Source organism: Gobius niger, assembly GCF_951799975.1.
Source record: "Gobius niger genome assembly, chromosome: 1".
Taxonomy (NCBI): Eukaryota; Metazoa; Chordata; class Actinopteri; order Gobiiformes; family Gobiidae; genus Gobius; species Gobius niger.
The window spans coordinates 49,392,546-49,414,407 of NC_136852.1; the positions used below are offsets into that span (position 1 = coordinate 49,392,546).

Below are 21,862 nucleotides of genomic sequence, written 5' to 3' on the forward strand. Positions count from 1 at the left end.
AGCGAAGTAACCGGAAGTAACGAGGCAGGCTCATGGATCTATTATATTAAACGGGCAGGCAGCTGCTGAAAGACAAACCAGTTTACGAGGCAAAGTAAAAAAAAGAGAGAGAGAGAGAAAAAAAGGAAACATAAAACCCCACGTTCTGGTGTTTTCTAGAAATAAGGACCCGGAGCATTTGTAATAAACACTGGAATCCAGCAGGTGGCGCAAATGCAAAACTGTACGTATTTTTATATTAGTATTAATATTTTTGGAGACATGTATTGATCCATGTCAATATATGTCGTGTTTATAAACCATAGATATAAATGTGCATGTGGGTTGGAATTTGGCCATGTTATCTGGCAACCACGAGGAACTTTTGAACCGTCAGATGGCGACATTTCCACACGACACGAGGCACAACTTCTTTCAAAACAATGCACTTTCAGGATTGTCGTGTTTCAGAGCATTTTACAACAAACCCCTCGGACTGTCGGATCAGGGAGATGCCGTGGCTCGGACTAGTCTACTGTCTTCTTTGAGCACATAACCGAACAACACACCGTGTTTTGGTATGGCAACTTGATTGTATTATAATCGAGAGTCTTTTTCATGGAGACGCCGAGATTTTTTGATATTTTTCTGATCAACCTGCCGCTGCTAAACTAATAGGGAGTCAAGACGGCCACTTCTCACCATGGAGGTATGAGTTTCCCACGGGCTTTGGTGTGCTATCTTATCTTTGTGTACAAAATATAGATTATGAGACTCGGGCAACATCGCGAAGAAACTGTCAAGCAACCCTTTTGTGTGTTTTATTGTGTGTTTTATGTTCTATGCAACAATTGGAGGAATCCCAACGCATTTGTGGATGATCAACTTAGTGTTTTTGCACTGATGTTTATATTTTGTGTTATCTTCTTTCTATTTATGTAGCCCCTCCCATCTTGATCTGTGACTGGACGAGGAACACAGACAGCAGTGGATTGTGAGTCAGTCTGACAGCTACCACTGAGCAAGACAGGAGTATCTCAAGAGAATTGGGAGCACAAACGTGGACATTTTCTCACGCTGCTTTATACTTTTTAATGGATTTTGTAATTTCTTTTAAACTAAATTGTGAGATCTCTACTAGTTAGGAAAAGAAGATTACAGTTTGTCCAAGGAATACTCTCATGTTATTCACACTTAGCAATGGAAGTTATGAAGTATTGTTATGTCACCTTAGCCCTGGATTTTGACAAGTTAGTTCTTGGTTGACTTGGGATAAAAGTGGCGAAGATGGTCGAACCGGTTGGATTTGTGGAGGCGTGGAGAGCCCAGTTCCCTGAAACTGACCCTCCTTCTATGGATCTGAATTCAATGGGGGAGATTGAGCAAGAACTGGACAAGTGCAAGTCATCCATTAAGGACTTGGAGAAGGAAGTGAACAAAGAGCGCTTTCGCATGATCTACCTGCAGACTTTACTGGCAAAGGAGAAGAAGTCATATGACGGGCAGAGGTGGGGATTCAAGCCGGCCCCGCAAAACAACAATGAAGTGGACAGTGGCCAAGAAATGAAGATTGCCAACAAGCCTGTGAGGTGCAAGTCACATCCTCATGGGGATTTAGCCAAGGGTAGAGCGTCCCCCGTAAGGCAAGACACAGATGTTTCGGATATCCCAACTGGTCCAGGGTCTGTGGCAGCAATAAGGTCCAATTTTGAGCGAATTCGAAGAGCAAATTCTCACACAGGTGCAGATAGCAGAGGTGTGGCAGTGGTTGGAGGTCAAGAGAAGCCGTTTTATGTCAATATGGAGTATCACCATGAAAGAGGGCTGGTTAAAGTGAATGACAAAGATGTTTCTGATAAGATAAGCACACTTGGTTGTCAGGCTATGCAAATGGAGAGAAAAAGGTCACTTAATTCGCTGCCGATGAACCTGTCTGCTGTCACTAATGACTTAAATGCTAAGTTTGTGCAAAGAGGGAGGTCTATTGAAGGGAATAGTAGTTCCAATGGGTCGCTGAATGAACCAGACAATAACTTACAATCAGAAAAAGACAGTGCAAGTCCAAAACCGACAGAGTGTCAACCGTATACTACTGTGTACGTCGGTGGGATGATGCCGGAAAGCGAAACTAAACTCATTAATATCAGAGACAGGGCACTTGAAGAGGATGCTAATCTGACCTGGCCAAGGCGCTCCTACTCCCCTGGAAGTTTTGAGGAGGGCTACACGCCGGACTGCAGCTCCAACGAGAACCTCACATCCAGCGAGGAGGACTTTTCTTCGGGCCAGTCCAGCCACGTGTCCCCCAGCCCCACCACCGCTTACCCCGTGTACCGCCGGGACAAGAGCCGATCGCCCTCGCAGAATTCCCGGCAGTCGTTCGAGAGCAGCAGCCCCCCCACGCCGCTGTCACAGAAGAGGGGCAAACAGCAGGGGCAGGTGGTGGTGGTGGTGGGTTCAAGGGGGCACAAATCGGGACAGGTTTGGCCCAGTGATGGAGAGTCCACCACATCCAGCAGGACGTCCCATGACAACAGCCTTCAGGGAGATCTGGGTATGTTTCACACAGTCACACACACACATACTCACTAACTACACATAGTTATGACTAAGCAAAACAGGTTTACAGTCTTGAATGGACTATTGTAATCTTCTGTGTGTTGCTATCATGTCTAATGCCTCAAAAAACAGAAATTATGTTTAAACTTTAAAGTCGGGGTGGGAAAGAAGTGATTTTGGGGCTTTTTCTGGCTCTATGATCATAGACAGACACATGCTGTCCACTTTCCCCCCCACACACTTCTCCTATCGGTCTGGCAAGAGGACTGCGGATGCAACGCTACCAGTTTGTCATGCTCTGAGTGAGTGACGGCTGGATTTAGCTAATCAAAGTGAAGCTTGAACTCTCACAAGCAGATGGGTTTAGTTTCCTCTTAAAGGCGATTTAGAGTTACTCTGTGTACACATCTGAATCATGATCTGAATTTCCTGTTGCCCAAAGCCAACCCCTGTTTTTATGTGATGAAAGATAGCTGTCACCTTGTTTATTGTGTGCCTTACTGCAAACCAAACAAAACTGTTCAGCAACACTGTGTGCTCAGAGAATGTCAGCTGAGTATGTCCAGGTTACTACTTGTTCAGGGAGCATCACACCACAGAGTCCGTTGTTTTCTTGAGCCTAGCGTTTATCATTGTTTTAATATTGTGAGTGGTTATGTCTTGTATTCTTATCAACTAGTGGCCAGCTCTGCCCCGTTCCACGTGCTATACTGTACATCAGTTGCCTTTATAACCCTATCCATGCTGCTCTCTCACCCTGACTTTGCCTTTGAGTGCATTCGCCCTCTCTCCGTTAAGCCCCATAGGAGACAGTGGCTGCCCCGAGGCCCCCTGACCTAGTCCTCTCTGAGTGTTTTTTGTGTCATCCTCTGCTCCATCAGAGTAATTAACTTAAAAGGGTCTGTGTACCGTGATAAATTTAGGTAGGCTTTTTTGTTGTCGGGAGGCGACGATGAAAAAGCCCCCGACAAGCTCATTTAAAAAGCGGAAGGAGGGGCTTAAAAGTGTGTCACGTTGCTTTGTGATCAAAACGCCTTTCCTGTTGTTACACGCGAGCACAATAGGGAATCGCTCATTGGGAACTAGTATTGACACGGCAACAATATAACAATGCTAAGTGGGATAAGGAGACGGGCAAAGTGGTCCGACCAAGGCCAGGCAGTCGATGGGACATTTGTCAAATTATAGCAAAGCTCACACAAGAAAACAATAAAAGCATACTGTTGAAATTACATTTGTGCATTTCAGGGTGGACCCCCGCCCCATGTCACGCTCTGAGTGTGACAGGTGTTTTTTAGCCAATCACAGTGAAGTGTGATGAAACAGATGCCATTAGTTCTTTATTAAAACCAGTATAAAGCCACTGAAAGTAGTGTGGTGGGGTGATTTTTTCTTGAGATGGAATAAAATTTCTTTTGTTCTGCACGATATTGAAAAAACTTGTGATATGCAATACATGTGTGCAGTACTGCGAAAACAACAGTATTGCGGTATCCAACTAAACCATTTCAACACAGTATGTTCCATCTCATTTGTTAGTAATTTGTTTTTCAGTAAATTGTGTCAAAACAAGACTTCAAAAAACACAAGATCAGCACAAAAACGAGGCTGAAATTAGGAAAAATAGAACTAAAGCTCAACTTTTTTGTTTGCGAAAAAAATAAATAAATGTATTGATCTAAGTCAGATGGAAGACTTTTGCGATTCTTCTTGTGATACGGATATAGCATCACCTAATATTGCGATACAATGTCTTTTGGGATATAGTGTGCAGCTAGTATATTCACTACCTTGTGAATTTTGACTAAAGAACTTTGTGCACTGCGCATTTAATCAGAAATCATTTTGAGCTACAATAGATGCAGTTGTTGACATGACAGTATTGCTCCCTGAAAAACAAACTAATAATTGAAAAATCTTGCCCTCCTGGTTTCATGTTTGTAAACAAAGAAAGCGGGCACAGAGCTTCTAAAATAATGATCTAGCTTCTAGTTGTTGATCTGGTTTTGTTTTGTATTCAAGTTTTGATTTGATCCTGCTTTAGTTGTGTAGCACAGCACTTATTCCTCTGTTGATTCTTTTTTGTTTTGTACAATGGTGTGGTGTCCATTTCAACTCCAAAATTTTAAAGTCTCACCAAATGTGCTGTTAAAAAGTGACGGCCAAATGGGACCAAAAGTACAACCTGCAGATTTGAATTTTTAATCCGCAAATGTGTTGTTACAAAAGTCTAGACCAGCTTTTTTTTTTTGCAAACAATACCCTCCATTGTCAGCGATTTGCAAATGCTGCTGCTTTGAGGCCAAAATGCTGTGCGGAAAGATGATCAGAGCGCATTAGGAGCTGAACAGGAGGGAGACTGCGGGCCACTGTCCAAAAACACTGGTATCCCGTGTGCGGCAGATTAAGTCAAGCGTGTTGTTACATAAAAAGATGCAGTCTAAAGCTCCTGGACACAGGGCATTTGATGGATAAGCAGGCAGTGATATGGTCAAGAAGAGGTCTCTGTGGGATTTGGATTTAGCATTTGGAGACGGTGCATTGCCAAATCAATGCTCAGTATCATTTATTAGGGCAGCACAATACACAGCTAAATGATTGAAATTGCACTTTGTTACATTTTATCTTAATGCACTTTTCAATCTTAACACCTCAATAAATGGCATTTGGTTTAGAAACTTTAGACATATGACTTTTTACACATTATAAGGTAAACATGTTGCTTACTATAATAATTATTTACTGTATCGCAATTCATATCGGATCAGCCCTTGAGTATCGTGATACGTGTCGTGACAAAAATGGATCGTCCCAATAAGTAATTTTTTGGACTGAATTTGCCAAAAAATCAAAACCAAAACAAAGGTATTGTGGTTAAATGGTTTAGTAAAATAGAAATATCACAGTTTTTTCTTATACTATGCGACATCCCCATTATTTATTTATTTTAATGTACGGGGCATTTCTTTGGTTCCCTTTCATACTTCTGCCTTCTGGATCCATCATCAGAGCCGGTATCTGCCTCTAATGCACTGATTTGCTTTTGGTTTCTTTATTGGTTCCCTTTCCTGTATGAGCACACAGTAACCTATATACAACATAACTAAAGTAATAGATCACTTACATTAAAGAGCTGTACTCAAATGCAGTTCTAACGTGCTGAATTCCTGCTTTGATTAAGTGTTCGTCTGTGTCATGTCCTGAGTCACTGAGAAAACATTGCATTAATACGTAACCTGGGCTGGCGTGGATTGTTTGCAGAGTTCGTTAAATCCCATTAAACAGGGGAAAGGTTAGGGATTATCTGTAGCAAACAATTTCGTGCTTCAAATTCAAACTTGGAAACGAAAGCTTTCCACAAAAGTTGACAGCTATGAACAGTCTTGAACACCATTGGTTCTTTTTGGTATCAGGTTTTGAAGCCTGGACAATTTATCTTTGTGTTAAAGCATTAGTTTGTGCGTTAGGTCTATGACTTGGATCTGCTTATTGCCAAGTTTGAGCAATAAACTCTTTGTTGTGGTTTGTGGCCACTAAAAATGAGTGGAAATTGGGTCTTTTTTTTATAGGTTGATTTTTACAGAAAGGGCTGTTCGCTCAGTAAAATGTGTGAGGCGCTGTTGGAAGGAAAGTTGTACATGCAGTCCTGTTTGTTGTAAAAAGTCGTTGTGCAGCAATGAGGCCAAACTTCTCTAAATGAAGCATTTTAATATGGATTTGTATGTTTATATTTGTAACCACGTCCTGGAAAGACTGACAGAGAATCATGTTTTAGAGTTTGCTGTGGCACCAGTCTGTTTCGGGCCAGGGACAAATGACTGTTTCAACCCATGGAGGAAAAAGGTAGTGCCTCGATTTAGCTTCCTATTTTTAGTTTTCTTTTGGCTTGATCATATTTTCATCTTTGGTTGCCACAGTGAGCCAGCTGCACAGGAAAATGTTTTTTGTTTTTATTAGGTTTATATGTCAAATGCCCTTCTTGGTGGCAATGTGTCTTGCAGAGGAGTAACATTTAAAACAAATGTCCACCTTCACACAACTAGCCTTTTTCTTTCTTTTAGAAATAGCCTAGAATATGTCAGTTCAATGTATCAGGCTGTTGCTATACGCGTTTATTATACTTTTCTTGTGTGAATTGTGTTGGCATTGAACCTGTTGATAATAATTTCATATCATATTTGGCTGAAATTGTCCACATTGACCTCAAAAACCTATTGACTGGATAATATGCGTCCAAAGAAAAACCCATATCAGTCGACTCAACATAACTTTTTGAAGATTGTGTGTGTCCTGTTTTCACGTCTGCAGTGAGAGTGAATGAATGTTGACTCCTGGTTTGTGTTTGTAGGTCATCTGTGGAGCTGGTGGTGGAAAAGCGGGTGATTAGTTGCTAAAGAGGCCAACTGTCTGACGGCTCTGTTTTGCCATATATAATTAGCATCACCACCGTGACAGCCTGTGGCCATAACTGCCTGAACTAAAGCGAAAGCAGGGAAACAAGTTAAACCCGGGGGGAATATTACAACCCAAATTAGTTTGATTTGATAAAATCCCCCTGGACACATTCAGCAAGTTGTTTTTAGCATGGTGTATTCATTTGTGGGGGGAGTGTGGCTGTAGCAAATCAATAGTGACCGGTCACTATTGATCCCTTTAAAGTGCACTTAGATACAGGGTCACAGGGTGTGCGTTGTATAAAATGGATCCACCACATGGAAAAGCCTTTGCCTTTTTTTTTTCCAAAGGTTCTGTTGACTTGACTATGACAATCGCCACTCCATAACTTTGTATATTAATTTTTGAAAAAATGCTTAATTAACTTCGGCATAAAAGTTTGTTTTTATCGGCACTGCTTTTCCAGTGATCTGTTTGTGGGCCACAGAATGTAAAGTCATTGTTTCAACTAGTTCACTTCTTTTATTTTAGGTTAAAAATAAAATGGAGATGTGCATGTGTTTTCAAACTGCAAAGGATTTTTGGCTTTATAGTACAGTAAGCATCGAGCAGAACTGATACTAAGGGGGTCAATTATCAAGTAAGGTGCTTAATAGGGAGTGCAAACTTAAAAGAAGATATCATATTTTGTGGGCGTGCTGTGCCTGATTTAAAGCAGTACTAAGTAACTTGTTTACCTTAATAAATCCCTTTCGTAGTCCCTCTGGGGGAAGTGTTAATGGGATGATTGGGGGGGGTCTTTCATCTCTCCCTGGTGTCTCTGGCCAGAAAACCACAATTGCAGCTTTCCTGCCTCCGGGTCGGAGCCACCAATACACACTAATGGAATCACGAAGAAGAAGCTAACGGGCAAGGCGAACTGCGGGCTAGCGCCACTTAAACAGTATTTACAGCCAAGTTTGAGTGAAAAAAAATATCTCCATTGTGTAATTGGATGTACAATATCCCTCTCTCCCTTTGTTCTTTCTGTCGGCGTAGTATTTACTCTCACAGACAATTTATAAGTAAAAAAACGCAACATGCTACGACACCTGCATTGGTGCTTATGGCCTCTAGGGGCATGAGTTACTTAGTACTGCTTTAATATTTGAAATGATGTGTATTCAGGTAATAGGGCCACAAATGGAATATGTAAATAAGAAAGCGCTGCCTGAGTAAATAATGCACCAATGACTCTGCTTCTGCTCTACGTTTGCATGTGCTACTCGTTTTGCACTTGAGCAAACGCTTAGTAAATGACCCCCTTAGTGGTTTATTGTGTTTACATCACAAGTGACAAATGAGTTGCTCGTTTCTTTCTCTTATTTGTTTTTACTTAAGAAAACGTGTTGCCTGTTAAATGTTCACACACTTTTCTAGATGATATCAAGCTCTATTTTTTCCTCCAAATTCTAAAGCATGTGCTGTTGCTACCACAGGATTGTCTGGATCGTGATTTCATAAAAGTTCAGTGAAAAAAGGGAGGGTCAAAGATGCGCAAATGACTCAAAGCACCACTCTAGACCTGTTTTTTTAATTTTTTTAATGGGAAACTGCATTATAACATGGTGGAGACGTCTTTTAATAGTTAACAAAGTCCTGCTGTGTGTGGGGTTTTATTCAGCTACAATCGCTTTATCCAGTAGTTGCTAATCTAACATTGGTCTCTACATTTAGTAACGCATTAGTGGTTAAGCCTGGACTAACCCTGTCTCTCCTCGGTGCAGTAGACCGTGCCTGTCTGTGTTAATTGAAAGCGTGTGTGTGTGTGTGAAAAGGTGATGAGGTCGCTCAAATGTTTTGGCTGGGGCCCAGAGGTTGGCACTGAAGTCTTAGCTCAGCACCACTCGAACTGCAACATCATGAATACTTTACGTCCCTTTAGGAAACCCAGACAGGGCTGTCATTGTACCTGGATATTATTGGAGGTTTTTGTGGTCGCGAGGCACTAAAACGTGGTCCCCTCCCTTTAAATATACTATACAAGTGTTGAGACGAATTAAGTTGGCTTATAAATTGACACTGAAGTTCAAACCAGGACTACATTTGGGAAAGACTAAACTGAATAAAGTAAAATAGGCAAATGAGTCATGACTAAACTGTAAAATAGCAACCAGTCCAGGACTAAACCAGGACCAAAATGAGGTTCCTTCTCGATGGACCTCATAGTGTAGTGTTAAAGGCACCTGTTCCCCTCTGCAGACACTGGGCAGAGCTGGCAGGGCTTCAGTGAACGCGGCCAGCTGCTCTCTCAGTACAGGAGCATGAATGGGCTTTCTGTTCCTCCCCATCGCAGCAAACCACTTGAGATAAAATTACAGTTTTTCTTACTTACTTGACATTGGAAACAAAGGTGGAGACTGTGTGAATAATTTGCACAGTTGCATTTTTCTTTATTATAAGATATTGCTTAACGCACTGTATTGTATTGGCCTATTTAAGACATTCAGGCCAGCATTGTAAATAAGAATCTGTTAATCTGACACTTGATGTCCCCCTTATCAGGGAGGTGGGGTTAGGTTTAGGGGCAGGCGTTATGTTTATGATTAGGGTTAGGAACGGCAAATGTGATGTAAGATGTGTTTCACCCACACAGATCTTATACATAGTTTTATAAACTAGAAGGTCTTGGCTTTCAAATGAGGTGTCACGCTGGCATATAGGCTGTAAGCTCAATATGCTTTGAGATTTGGATATGCATAATTGCTCACCCTAACTTTAACCCTAAACTGGCAGAGAACTTGTTTGTTTGTTTGTATACTTTATTGTTCCCGTAGGGAAATTTTCGATGCCACTGAGGCAACCTGTAAGGAGCAGTGGTCGACGGCCCATTTCCATGATGTGGAGCCAGGCTGGTGGTCAGAATCACCTGGCTGGAGGATTCACCTATTGCACATGTTTTTAGTGGTAGGGGAAACCGGAGTACCCGGAGGAAACCTACGCAGACACAGGGAGAACATGCAAACGTCACACAGAAAGGGAATCGAACCCGGGACCTTCTAGCTGTGAAGCGGAGGCGCTAACCACCGGCTACCGTAACCTTAAATTATGACAACAGGGTCATTTTTACTTTTCTGGTCGCGGTTTGCCAAAAATAGAGCTTCTGTAACAATGATTGAAAGTAGGGCTGCACGATATTGAAGTTAAATATAATGATAATACTAGCACTGTATTAGATAATATAGTGATGATATTATTGCAATATTTCACTAAACCATTTCACCACAATATGTTCCACTCTAATTAAACACAAATTCTAAGTAAAGAGATTTTCAGCAAATTGTGTCAGCACCACAAGACTAGAATTTGACTCAATAAGGAAATGTTCAACCCAGACTTTAACTAGAACTTTTACACATTTTTGAGATCTACACATTTTCTGTAAACTCAGCCAAAAATGCACTGAATTTAGTCAGATGGAAGACTTTCTTGATGTTGCGATATACTGTGGCTTCTTGCAATATGGATATTCATATTGCATAAACTTTTATATATATTTTGGGATATATTGTGCAAACCTAATTGAAAGGTTAATTGTTTGGGCCCAGCATTATAATTGTAACTTTCTTGTTATAAGTTTCTCCCTGGTTTACGGTTAAAGTGCAGATCTCGTTTTTAGACTTGTTGGTTCTTGGAAAACCAGATGATTTATGAGCTCCACTGTTTAGTGACGTGTATGGTTGGCATGAACATATTTTTTTTTTTGCCTGTCTTCTCATCCTTTACCTGCACAAGCTTCTGTGAGCCCACGGAAAACCCAGCTCCTATAGCGGCCAGTGCAACAGCTGTGAACCAACATTAATTTCCTTCAGTCGGACTCGGGAGTGTCTAAGCTCATGCAATGTTTTTCGTTTCATTAGCCGTTTCCCCCCACGCCTTAAAGCAGCTGAGGCATTCCTCTTGTACGCACTCACACAGGCAGCCAGCGGGACAGAGGGCTCTTTGAGTGGGACTGACCCAGCCAGGTTATGGGAGGGTTAGGGAGGCAGAGGAGACCAAGCTGAGACTATCCAAAAGACCTGCGCATAGTGGAATATCTCGATGTTGTTATTTTCATACTCAAGACCTTGCAGCCCACTTGATAGTATAAATGAACAAGACTAACTGTGTACATCATGAAATTAAAGGAATATACACACACATTAGAGGGGACTTTCTAAATAGATGAATACATCCAAGCTTTATGTTGCACCAAGTCTTTCCTTTCAGGTCTTCATCCGTAAACCTCATGCTCTCATGTGATGCATTGTCTGTATAGTTGCACACACTGGATGAATTAGGAGCCTTTGATTCTGTGTTTTGCTGCTCGTTACGTTACAGCGGCCTCTGACCAGCCTGAGCTATTTCCACACTCAGTGATTAGTAGGTGCGTTTGGGCGGGACGTCCCACTCCGAGCCCACGCTGCTCCGACTGGCACTAATTTTAGGCTTCGGTTCAGAGGCTGCAGGCTGGTGGCCCCACTCACTGCTGTGCACAGGGAGTTTAGATCTGTCAAATGCATTACAGGGGGAGGTCTGACGAGCATTTTATTTTATTTATGTGTTAATTAAAGGCCCTGTACCTGTTTTTTTCTGGTTACAAACAACAAAAGAGGCATACATTAAATTGCCAGTTGTGGTCCAAACTCATTCCGTGCTTTCTTAACACATTTTTAACATCACAATTCTTAACAATGATGAGTTCATAAGCATGTTTCACAACTGACAGAGTCACTTTTCAGGGTCACTTTCACAGAAATGTTAGACAACTAGCCTGCAAGTTCATGAAATTGATACAAATGCTTTATAGTTGGATTCATAACTTACAGTATACTGACTTTTGTTTACTATGAGAAGCACGATCAGGCATAGGGCGGTTTGTCCTATTATATGTATTTTACCTGCTTACAGGAACCAATAGTGCAGGGGTAGGCAACGTCAGGCCCAGGGTCCAAAACCGATGATCTGATCTCCATGGTAACACAGGACAGTCAGCACCATACTGGAGGATAACAGGCAGCTTTCCATGGGAGGCAGAAACCAGTCAATATCTTTCTCTACAGTAAAAGTTTGAACTTATATAATCCAACCAACATTCACATTCGCCCAAAAGACTTTTTATGTTGCATTATGTTATACCTGTAGCTAATCATAGTTGCTAATCATTCATTAGCATTTTAGGCAACAGTTTGCAACAGCTATTTTTATGTTTTAAGATGTCATTGCCTCTCTGTGACAGTAAAAAAGTGAGAAAGGCAGGATAGCTGTAGCTTTGTGATTTCAAATCAGGTTCAGTTTGACATTAGAAACAGACATTACCCGAGGATATGCTTCGATGTACATGTACAGATTTGAATTCATCTTAAAGTTGATGTGTAGTTGTTTATTTGCTTCATTTCCAGTGTACTTTCCCACAGTCCAGTGTCAGTCTGTCGTTGCCGTCCTTTCTTTGGCCCTTCTCCCGTTTCCATAGAGACCGGTGCGCTCAGAGGGGAATCCAAACAGCCACCAACTTCTGCGTTTAACAACATCACACATCGACGTTTCTCACATTTTACCTGAAAAGGCGCCACAAATCTCACCCCCACATACAGTAGTGACAAAACGCACGTCCTTCACTGTAAAATCTTCTGTTTGTTAAATTATGGATTTTTTAATGTCGTTTTTGACCATTTTTATTGGCTCTATTTGATAATATGCAGGATCGGTTTGCTTTTGTGACAGAAATAGTGTACATTAGCAAAGTGCCCTCTGCGTATCAATAGTGAAGCAATGTTTCATCTTTGATTTGTTTTCTGTCCGGGGTCTAAAAGCCGTTATTGATTCGCCCTTTTCCAACTGTCAATGGCACAAAATCCATCAACATTTTCTCTCATTTCTTTCTTTTGCAAAATCAATGGCAAACCTAGTTATACACTGGATAATTTGGATACTCCTTTTGTTTTTCAGCAGCTTGTTGCTACAATGATTGTCACTCAGTCCCTCGGGCTGCACATCTGTGCCAGTTTTTCATCTGTGTGGATTAGGATTAAAGAGCTGTCTTTGCTTTGTCATCCGCTGGACTGGACACTCATTAAACTGCCCTGAACGGCGGCTTTGTTTTGTGGACTGAGGAAGGAAACATGCTTCGTGATGACAGATTATGCTCCGAAGAAAGCCACACGGAAATCTTTGTTTCACTATACACCCTTATATGTGTCCTTGACGGCTATTTTTAGTCTCACCTGCTTTATTATTCTGTTGTAGCACTTTGAGGTTTCGCTGAAATGTAAAGTGCAATATAAATAAAATTTATTATTATTATTATTATTAGACAGACTGTGTGGGAAAGTACCATCAATGAAAATGAATTGAAGGGATATTTTTTAAACATTAACAGCATTAGAGCTGGTTATCGTTATTTGGACCATTTGGGTATCGAAAGAACAGTTTATGTACTGCTGGTTTCAAAAGCACGTAGCAAAAAAGAATGTATATCGAATTTGGATCGCAATACTTTGTGTTGCAACACCAAGTATCGATACTTTATCAAGTATTGCAATACTTTCACTGCTTGGGTTTGGAGGTATTTTTGTCATAAACTCCTTTGTTTTCCAGTAACAGCACATTGTTACTTTTTGTGTTAATATATTTTTCAATCTTAACACTTCCATAAATGTCAAATGGCATTTGGTTTCTAAACTTTGGACGCATGACTGTTTACTTTTTACACATTTTAAGATAAACATATTACATATCATAATTACTTTGAATTGAATTGAGATATGGATCGGATCGGCCCCTGAGTATCGTGATACGTATCGGATTGTGACAATAGGGGATCGTTCCAGTTCTAATATCTTTAGAGACCAAATTTTGAGAGCATTAAAGGAAGTAACTTCGTTGTTTCATCTCAAGTAAATGATGCAAGGAAATAGTCTTTTATGGATTTAATTAACACAATTGTTCTGTTTTCTGGTTCTAAATTACAAATATTTTAGTATAGGTATCAAAAAGAGTTTAGTCGAGGTATCAGCATTGTAAACTAAGCATTGTTAAAGTACCAGTATTGAGAAAAATGTAATGGTACTCAGCCTTAAATGGCAGTAACGTACACTGTTTGACTTTATTTTACGGGGAAAGTTAAAGCAGAAATTGATGTGAAAGTCACAATGCGCTGTGAGATCTCATCACAAGCTTTACTCACTCAATATATGGAAAAATATAATTCTTAAAGACAGGGAAAACTTAATTTATGACTGAGAGGTTGGGACCCCAAATGGTGCTCTTCAAAACTTCAAAGGGTTTTCGAAAAAAAAGAAAACTTTCATAGATCAGCTTAGTATTGGTACATAAACGAATTGTGCAGTACCCAGGCTGGCAGTGTGACTTTGTGGGTTGAAGTTCAATCAATCTCTCACAGTTTACTGAAAAAAAAAAAGAAAAAAAAAGATTAGGATGTTTTCTGGTTTTACCGTTTGTGCAAAAGCCTGTGTGAAATTGAAGTTCTTGAAAATCACAGACCCGGTGGCCCTGGCAGCAGCTGTCCAGAGCAGGCCTTATGTAACGGTGTTAGTTCGTATTTGTGACAAGCTCCTTTTAATCTGCATCTCGTCGTGTGTCGAGTGTGACAGAGGGCATATTCTCTATACCGAGGCTTTGGGAAATTACCACTTATTAATTCACTGCAGGCAATCACCGATCATCATAAGCTCCTCTATAGGATTAAGTGCTTATAGCTTAGTAACATCAGCAACAGTGGCCAAGGTAGAAATGTTAGCTGCAGCAGCAATGACATGTGGTATTTCGGAGTAGGGCTGCACATTCAAGCAACTAAATCACAATTTCAATAGCTGCAAAAATATGGTATTCGCTGTGATGAGTGTCTATTTTTGTGTGTTGTCGAGCTTTGAACCTATTAGGCAAACTGCTGGTGTGTAAATCCGATAGCCATGACTGTAGAGGAGCCTCTCTGTATGAAGTGGTTTTTGTTTGTAAAGGGACGACCTTGTGAAAAGCCTGTTTCCGCTCTGAGGATGATGAATGGGTGAATTTTCCGGACAGACCTGCCTCGAACACTTCCTCCGGGCCAAGATTATTAGACAGACACTCTTTTGTGAACACCACTGTCCGTTTCGTTAGCGGACACGATTACTGCCATGTTTTGAAATGGCAACAATGTGTGTGAGTCTTTCATTGGACTAGTTTTCTTATTTTTGGTGGAAGGGCTAGAACTAGTGTGGTCTTCCGTAACCTCTTTCAAGCACCCTTTTGCTTGGTTGCAGCAGGAGGGCCGAGAGTTTGCCAAGAGTCTGTTTACTAGGCTTGGCTCAAAATCTGAAGTTTGAAAATATCACGAAAAACTATACTGTGGACCACTTAATGCCGCTGAAACTAACGTGGAATTGAAATCTCAGTAATCCCTTGTTCTAAAAGTAGGTAGTAACATATAATATATAATCTCAATGAAACACTTACTTGAGGTAAAAAAAAAAAAAGTATATTGGAAAAATGTGACAAAATTTTTTAAATAAATGAATTGTTTATCTGTCATTTATTGGACGATAAGTCGAAATAGTAATTATTGTGACAGGCCTATTGGTTACTACTTATTTGCTGGAGCTGCTGTTGAGTATTGTGCCGCAATAGGGATTCTCAAACTGTAGCGTGAGTAACAAGTGGTACGTGGGCTGTTTTTAGATCAGCAGGGCCCAAAAGGTTTTGCTCGGAAAGCTAAAATTGGTCAGAGCCAGGTGCCGGAGCAAATTTTGCAAACGGATACATGATGATACATGAGGATTTTTCTTATAATTGTTCTCAAAAAGACCAAGTCTACCAACTACTGTTAATGCACAAATGAAGTCCATATCAACAAGACCCCTTAGTAGATTAAATCAAACTCCTAAACTAGTCATGGTTCAATCCGCTTTTAGACCTGCTTAAGCCCAAAGTTTAGTTTAGTCCTATTTTTTTTTAGATCTGATGGCACTTGGAAACTAAGCCAAGTATGTCTTTCTTACTTGGTGTTCAGAACCACTGTCGTAGACACCATTTATCCCATTCTTTCAGTAACGTGGCTAATCTCTGTACAGCACACGTGTCCTCTCTCTCGAATTTCCCCTGAGCTTGTTTGGTTAACGCTGCCCTCGCCTCCTCAAGCTCAGTGGACTCACCATCTCTCCTGTTTGTTTGAGTCCATTGTAAAAAAAAAAAAAAGCACTCTCTGGATGTCACACTATCCCCTATCTCCCTCTCCCAAAGCGCTGCAGGGGAATCCTCTCTTTTTCCTGTTTTGAACCAGTCCCACTGCATTGACAAGGCAGACTGACAGAAAGGTTTATCTCCATAAAAGCAACAATGTGGAAATGTGTGATAGAGTTGACGCCTACGTTCCGTAATATAATTAATGTGGCATTGAAATCTTATAGTGGATGTACAAATATGTATAGATTTTTTGTCATGTTTTGACTCCGTGGTAATTTTGAATAATATTTTTAAAGGTTTTGTATTCATTGTATAAGATGCCTCTTGTTAGTATTAATCGTTTGATTTGTCTATTTGTACCCCCGTGTGCATCAGTCTTTTATAGCGCTTTTCCAGATGCTCAAAGTCACTTTTACAATTCTGTGCATTATTGGTGGTGGTAAGCTACTATTGTAGCCAGAGCTGCCATGGGGGTAGATTGACAGAAGGGAGGCTGCCAATCTGTGCTATTGACCCCTCTGACCACCACTTACTCACTCACTCCCGTTCGGGCAGAGCAAAGCCGGTATCGGTCCTGTGTCAGCTTGACAGCATTGCCTGTGATGTTACAGCTACACTTAAAGTTGTATAATGCGGTTAGCGCTCATGCCTCACAGCTAGAAGGTCCTGGGTTCGATTCCCACCTGGACGGGGCCTTTCTGTGTGGAGTTTGCATGTTCTCCCCGTGTCTGCGTAGGTTTCCTCCGGGTACTCCGGTTTCCCCTACCACTAAAAACATGTACAATAGATTCCCCTCTGGGGCCAGGACTCCCCTGAAAAAGAGATTCTTAATCTCAGTGGGACTATCCTGGTTAAAAAAAGGTCAATAAAATAATCTCAACCCCATGTGAATAATTGGTATTTAGGAAAGCTTTAGGAAAGAATGAGTTCGAACTGTGGTTCAAACTTTGTACAGAGCCTAATGGCTGTAGGATTTGTTCTTAGTGGTTTGAAAAAGTTACTACAACTACACAGCTGTTTATGAGGACTGTACTGTATGAACATGCCATTCCTCATATGTAAGAATCTACAGGTGGCCTGCGGCACTACTAATAGGACTTGATTGGGGACACCTGCTGAGATGTGTCCCTTTATGTTGATTTGAAGATGATTTTAGCCGTAGGACTTGGCATCCATTGGCGTCATTGTATTAATTGCCCTAAAGTTTGTAAACATAAACATTTTTACATCTTGTTAAAGGTTTCTTCAATTATACTGGAAATTACCCTTTTTCACCAGACTTTCAAACGCTGTTGGCTCAAACTTGCGAGTGCAGTTTGGTTTCGCCTCTTTGTTTACTTGTTTATTCCGCCATCTGCGCTGACGACTTCATGATAAGGATCTGGATGACGTATGCTCTGACTCACTGCTCCGACAGTGATTACAGGATAGGCACGAGGCCTCTTCCTTTTAAAATGTCCAAAATCCCACAGACAGAGGAGTAACGTATATTTTGGGACCAGTTACACTTGTTTTTCCGTGACATGTTTGGCTGCGAGCGTGTTGTAAATTGTCTCCTTGTAAACAGCTGGTTTCTGAAGCCGTGTGTTAGTCACTCAATGTAAAGACAGACAGAGGAAGACGGCTGAACATGTTTTTGTCATTTAAACTGCGAAATTTACCACTTCTATTACACACGTTTCACCAGGAATCCAACTCAGGACTTTTTTGCTGTAAGCTGAAAGTCACTGTTCCATCTTGTTTTTCTGTACACTTTAATCCAAAAGTAGAATAAAACACAGCTGGTGCGAGTGTTATCCATTGTTGCCACTTATTTTCCCAGACTTATCTCTGGCCCTGGCACCATCACTCAGCGGCTGGTACAGACTGGAGATCTGGGTCAGCTGTGGTTTTATGAAGGTTAAAACAGGATTTGATTTGAAGACAGCGCTCTCGTGGACAATTTCCGAGTGATTTATGTGATTTGATCAATTTGGGCCAATGGGGATTTGGATAATAAGTGTTAGAAGACAGGAAACGACCTAAATAGTCAATAAAATAGATTGGTTAATAAATCATCACAATTACTTATCTTAATATTATTGTCTCTCTTTTTTTAACCACAGAAGCGCCCTACAATGACACATGCTCCTCGTACCCGTTTGACCTGGACCAGCCCGATGACCAGACCCCGGACTCGCTCAGTGGGTCCCCGCCTCGGTCCCCGAGACTCCGGTCCAAGAGCCGCAGCAGCCGCAATACACAGTCCAGCGGCTCCCTCGAATCCGCTTTGTCGGTAAGGACGTGCCAAGATGATGGACCAAAGTTGTTATTCTCATCTGTACTTTCTACTTTAAGCCTTTTCTACATCAAATACTTAACTACTTTAACTTGGGTAATAATTTGACTGAGGAACCGTTACTTTTACTGCAGTAATACATGACCGGTAATATCTTTAACTAAATGAAAGCAACTACATGAGCCGCCTCTGCACAAAACAAACTCCAAAGTAGCTTAAATTGCTCAAAGAAGACACTTAAAAGTATCGAAAGATGCAAATGTGAATGGGAAATAATGGAGCTAATGTTGTAGTATTGTGAATGTGTTTTCCACTTGTAAAATACCTTAAGGGTAAAAGAATCCAGACAAGGAATATACCACACACAGGGGGTAAATTGAACTTTTGATGTGTCGTGCTCCTAGACTTTATATTTTAAATTATAGCTCAATTACACTGCATTGTTTTAATTCCAATAACTTTGTTTCAAGATGTCAACTACACTGAAGTAACTTAGCTTAGACTGAAGAAGTTAGACTAATACAGTACATTCTTACACGGTTTGTTGTTATACTCTTTGCCACTAACAAAGTTCTTTTCATGGACTATTTCCTAATATGAGCCTGTGCTTTTCTCTCCTTCCTGTTTCTCTCTCAGGTCGAGTTGGATCAGGAAAAAGGGCTGGAAATGCGGAAGTGGGTTTTGTCTGGAATCCTGTCCAGCGAGGAGACATACCTCAGCCACCTGGAGGCACTTTTAATAGTACGTTCATTTCTGAAAAATAATTGTTGTTGTCATGAGTTCGTGCAATAGAACAGAGACACTTCTTGAAAGGACTGACATAAGAAAACTTGTTATCAGTTATATTGTGTCACTTATTCATTGTTTTTATCAAATGCACATTCAGCCTCCATGTATTTTATGTTATTGTGTGCAGCCGATGAAGCCCCTGCGAGCGGCGGCCACCACGTCTCAGCCCATGCTCACGGTCCAACAGATCGAGACCATCTTCTTCAAAGTCCTGGAGATGCACGAGATCCACAGAGACTTCTACGACGCGCTGCTGCCCAGAGTCCAGAACTGGAGCCAGCAGCAGTGCGTGGGCGACCTCTTTCAGAAACTGGTATGTGGGTTATTTCAAGCGTTATTACTTATCCATCTGTCTTATATTTGCCACTTCTACATATAACTTAAGACAAAAAAAAAAAAAAACATATATCGTCTACAAGATGTTATCAAAATGTCTGTTTGGATGATAGACATAATTTGCATGTTTATGATGTCAAGAAGTGTGGGGGAAAATGGGGGGAAATTTTAAATAATGATGAAATAATAATAACAAAACAATAATTGTGGAAAAAATAGGAAATAAAATTGGGAAAAATATTAAAACGTGGGGGGAAAAATAGGGGAAAAATGGGGGAAAATAGGGAAAACATTTGGAAAAAAATTGGAAATAATATTGGGAAAAATAGGTAAACGTGAGGAAGAAAATATGGGGAAAATGGGAAAAAATGTGGGGGGAGAAATAGGGAAAGAACTGGGGGAAAATAATTTAAAGCAATGCAAATTAAAGATTTTGCATATCTGTGGTGGTTTGCAAAAATATCGCTTCATCGTCGTTATTGAGTAAGCCCCCAACTATATTAGCATATTCAATTTGGTCAATTTCGCCCTGTCCTACTTATATGATGCTGCCACACGTTTGATCTTTGGTCCATGTAAGACGAACTGTTGCACCTAGAGGGAAACTCAACTTGTTTTATGCAGCGCTTGAACGTGCCAAGTTAAACTAATGGGAGTCCTTGATCCTAGTGTGAATGCAACCTTATTTAGCATAATTTCTTATGCCAAATGAAGCCCAAAAAGTACCTTTTGGTACAAAAAGCGCTTATAAATAAAGTTTGATTGATTGATTGAAGTACTTTGCAGTCACCTTCTAGGTTCTGTTGTAGCACAGACTTGTCTAAACGCATCAAGATACATAAAATGTGCTGAATAAATGTATCCTCTTTTACTTCCACAGCCATCTTCCAAAAAGTATACTTTGATTATTACAGTATAGTTATTTGTAATGCAGATTAAATCTTATTAAAAAGGGAAAGTGGACAGAATTTGTTTGAAAAGTAAGAATTTGTCTGTCACACAGAGCTGTAATGTTTTATATTCTCTCAATAGAAACAAATGTGTAACCCCTCCAGCCTGTGAGTTTATCAAACAGACCTCCATGCATTCGGTCACACTGGTCATTAGCACCTAATTCCACGCTCTTTAAATATCAGCAATAGTAGAGGCTTTAGGGGCCAGTGAGTTGGTAACGCTGTGCAATGCTGCACATAAGACATAATAATAAGTCCATGGTGCTGCACACGTGAGGAGACGGCCTGGAGTCATGTCCCGCTCAGATAAAAGCCACGCTCTCCACATGCCGCGCAGTAAAAGAGGAACGAGCCAAATGCTGAATAGGAGCTAACTCAGGCTTTGAAAGGAACCAGCGTAAATGTGTTTTAATGGTGTAGAAACGCATCTAAGCAGCACGGACTCTGATGATGTAACCAAACATCTCACGTCTTCTATCTAACAGAGATTTAATTGTTTATTTTTGGGGTAACACAGCAAAATGTACAATGTATTATGCTCACCTCAGATTGCAGTTGTAAGCATATTTTCAAGAGTAATTTGGCGTGCTGAACCAAGTATTTAGGTAACCATAATGTGTTCCCAACTGTAAAAACTCACATTCCCTTCCTCTCCTCTCCCTCGCTTCAGGCCAGTCAGCTCGGCGTGTACCGGGCCTTTGTGGACAACTATAAAGTGGCCGTGGAGACTGCGGACAAGTGCTGCCAGGCAAATGCCCAGTTCGCCCAGATATGTGAGGTATGTAACAGAGTGTCCCGGGGCAGTGGTGAATGAAGGGGTTTAGCACTGAAGGGCTGGCACATTTTTACATTACTTATAATCGTGTGAATCCTTTTGTGGAATGGATTGACTTTTTACTCATTATTTGTCTTGTTTTTTTGCAGAATCTGAAAGTCAAAAGCACAAAGGACTGCAAAGATCAGTCAGCTAAATACTCACTGGAAAGTAAGTAAGGTCTATAGCGGGGGTGGTCTATTTTGGAAAATTATCATTGAGATTTTACCCACTAGAATTGCAAATGTGATTAGGTTAGACTTTTTAAAATCCTGAATTCAGTTCACAGGACAGATTTAAACACACCCTGGAGCTTAATACTTTAGAGAGAAGGCTGAAATATGAATGAACTGCCAAACTAAGAAGAACCACAAGCTTGTTCTATACTGATTGGGAAACCTGTTTGTTAAATGTGTTTTTCCCCCCACAGCTCTCCTTTACAAACCCGTCGACAGAGTAACTCGCAGCACACTCGTTCTACATGTGAGTCCTCTTAAATCTTATCAATACTTCAATAACTTCTTCCTTTTTTATTGAGTTTTGTTGCTTTTCTCCCAG

The 21,862-nt window shown here is 40.8% G+C and overlaps 1 protein-coding gene across 1 annotated transcript in view; it reads left to right on the plus strand.

Moving 5' to 3' along the window:
• Window positions 1-436: 436 nt before the first annotated feature.
• LOC306970918 (breakpoint cluster region protein) overlaps window positions 437-21,862 on the plus strand; it is a 38,387-nt gene continuing 16,961 nt past the window's right edge. Inside the window, exons 1-8 of the mRNA XM_079567001.1 lie at window positions 437-688; window positions 922-2,533; window positions 18,240-18,409; window positions 19,049-19,153; window positions 19,329-19,514; window positions 21,161-21,268; window positions 21,415-21,475; window positions 21,735-21,787. Coding sequence (XP_079423127.1) covers window positions 1,267-2,533; window positions 18,240-18,409; window positions 19,049-19,153; window positions 19,329-19,514; window positions 21,161-21,268; window positions 21,415-21,475; window positions 21,735-21,787 — 1,950 coding nt within the window. The 5' untranslated portion in view covers window positions 437-688; window positions 922-1,266. The remainder of the gene's footprint in view (window positions 689-921; window positions 2,534-18,239; window positions 18,410-19,048; window positions 19,154-19,328; window positions 19,515-21,160; window positions 21,269-21,414; window positions 21,476-21,734; window positions 21,788-21,862) is intronic.